At 30.5% G+C, this 2,500-nt stretch overlaps 1 protein-coding gene across 1 annotated transcript in view; it reads left to right on the top strand.

Moving 5' to 3' along the window:
• Positions 1-343: 343 nt before the first annotated feature.
• Positions 344-2,500, top strand: part of LOC137659578 (blastula protease 10-like) — a 26,278-nt gene continuing 24,121 nt past the window's right edge. Inside the window, exon 1 of the mRNA XM_068394427.1 lies at positions 344-453. Coding sequence (XP_068250528.1) covers positions 442-453 — 12 coding nt within the window. The 5' untranslated portion in view covers positions 344-441. The remainder of the gene's footprint in view (positions 454-2,500) is intronic.

Raw genomic sequence — 2,500 nt, 5'->3', positions numbered from 1 at the left:
ATACATACATACATATATATATATATATATATATATATATATATATATATATATATATATATATATATATTGATAGATATATATGTGTATACCTTTTTGTGTGTGTATAAAAAAGGACACTCAAGAAGGAAACTGATCCAATAACTATTGTATGGAACGAGTAGCCTACTGGCCGTCCATTACCGCTACTATCCACCATTTCCCCCATTTCCCCTTCAGGACTTAAACGTCTACATATGCAAAACGCAGACCACATCCGGTCCACAATATATTTGCCTAAAATACGGGAGGCCTATTTTTCATTCTTTCCATTACAGCCCGACGTCTTTTACTTGGCTTTTGAGAAACCATCAGAAAAGAGATGAATGAATACCCGCAGTGAGTAATAGAAAAGGCGTTCGAGATTCGGGATATTTATCATTTTTTCCTTATCAAGATAATATGCTTAGGAAGGTATGTGGTATATTGAGCAGTATCGCTGATAGTTATTAGGATTGAATTTCATATATGTTAAATTTATTGTAGTACTGTATGTTTAATTCACTGTTTTGATTTCGCTGTATAGAGAGTATTCTGTAATTTGATTTGTTTATTGGATTTTCAATTATTGCGTTTTGGGGGTTTTAGGCATTCCAAATTTCCTCCTTTCAATTAGGTTCTGCTTAAACGAAAATCCCTTTTTTTCTTTTTTTCAGGAGATTTATCTCTTATGCATTCGCATTTGTTTCTTTTTATACGTTATTTTCTAGGATATATATATATATGTATATATATGTATAATATATATATATATATATATATATATATATATATATATATATATATATATATATATATACATACTTATATATATATATATATATATATATATATATATATATATATTGATATATATATATATATATATATATATATATATATATATATATATATATATATTTATATATATATATATATATACAGTATATATATATATATATATATATATATATATATATATATATATATATATATATATATATCAGAATTAGTTATCATTTTTTAAAATAAACCGTAACAATAATATTTGTAAAAAAAAAATGTAGAAATAGCTATAGCCATTCTTCATCGGCTATAAAGACTCTTACCTTCTCAAGATTCCTTTTCAATAACTCAAGTATAGTCCTTAGTGCGCTTATGATTATTGTTACCACCTCTATTACCATATTCCATAGCCTTTTCATTTCACTTTGTTTTCTCTACCCTTATCTTTTACTCTTGATTCCAGGGCACTGCGACATCTGTGAGTGATAAATTTTTCGTTGTCTTGTCGACCCAAGTGACGTCTGATCGATGTGCTTATGTTACCTTGTCCGTTCTTATAAGAAAGGGCTGTTTTAATATTACTGTTCTTAAAGTTTTTTTTTTTCATTACTTCCCTTGTAGTTTATTTATTTCCTTATTTCCTTTCCTTACTGGGATATTTTTCCTTGTTGGAGCCCTTGGGCTTATAGCATCTTGCTTTTCCAACTAGGATTGTAGCTTAGATGATGATGATAATAATAATAATAATAATAATAACAATAATAATAATAATATGCTTGTATTACCCTGTCCGTCCTTATTCAGTAGTCCAAGAGCAGTTTAGTCTGATCATTTACTACCACAGCTTAAGGTTGATGTCCGTACCATTTATTGATGAATTAAATTTTTCAGTTTTTTGCAGAGACTCCAATGAATAGCTTTAGCCTAGGTTTTATTTATTCTTATATTGATTCTGAACAATCCTGAATTTTGTTTCAGGAATTGTCCAAGCATTGGTTTTCTTTTCCATTTGTTTAGTCTCTTTTTTTCCTGTTCTCTTATTTTTATTGTAATCATTATCATTAACATTAATATTATTATTATTTTCCCTTCAAATACTAAATCGTTACGTGATATTTATATTCAGAGAATCCAAAGTACAATAAAATATTTCCCTTAAATCTCGGCTTAAATTGTCTGCAATTAGTGACTGAACGCCATAACACAAACGCACGCAGAGAGAGAGAGAGAGAGAGAGAGAGAGAGAGAGAGAGAGAGAGAGAGAGAGAGAGAGAGAGTTAAATCTCAACACATTCTCTGCTACTAGTGACTGAACACCATAACACACACACCACACACCCCAAGAGAGAGAGAGAGAGAGAGAGAGAGAGAGAGAGAGAGAGAGAGAGAGAGAGAGAGAGAGAGAGAGAGTTATGTTTTCGCAGCTGTAGTTGTGTAGTTTAGGTGAATTTAAACCTTCCTGTTCCCCTTTCGAGATGAGAGAGAAACTGCAAATGATTTATGCTCCTTATTCTTCTGGGTAATGATTCATGGAATTATTAATTTTCTGCTCTTGATTCGTCGGGATATTCGTCATCTGTGGGGAATTCCAAGCCCCAAACCCCTCCCCCTCCCCCCTTTATTGGTTGTCTTTTGTTTTGCATTGTTTTATTTATAGTATTTGTCCTCGGTGAAGTATCTTGTCTTTTTATTAATT

Source organism: Palaemon carinicauda, chromosome 20 (assembly GCF_036898095.1).
Source record: "Palaemon carinicauda isolate YSFRI2023 chromosome 20, ASM3689809v2, whole genome shotgun sequence".
NCBI lineage: Eukaryota > Metazoa > Arthropoda > Malacostraca > Decapoda > Palaemonidae > Palaemon > Palaemon carinicauda.
This window is presented reverse-complemented; position numbering and strand designations above follow the sequence as displayed.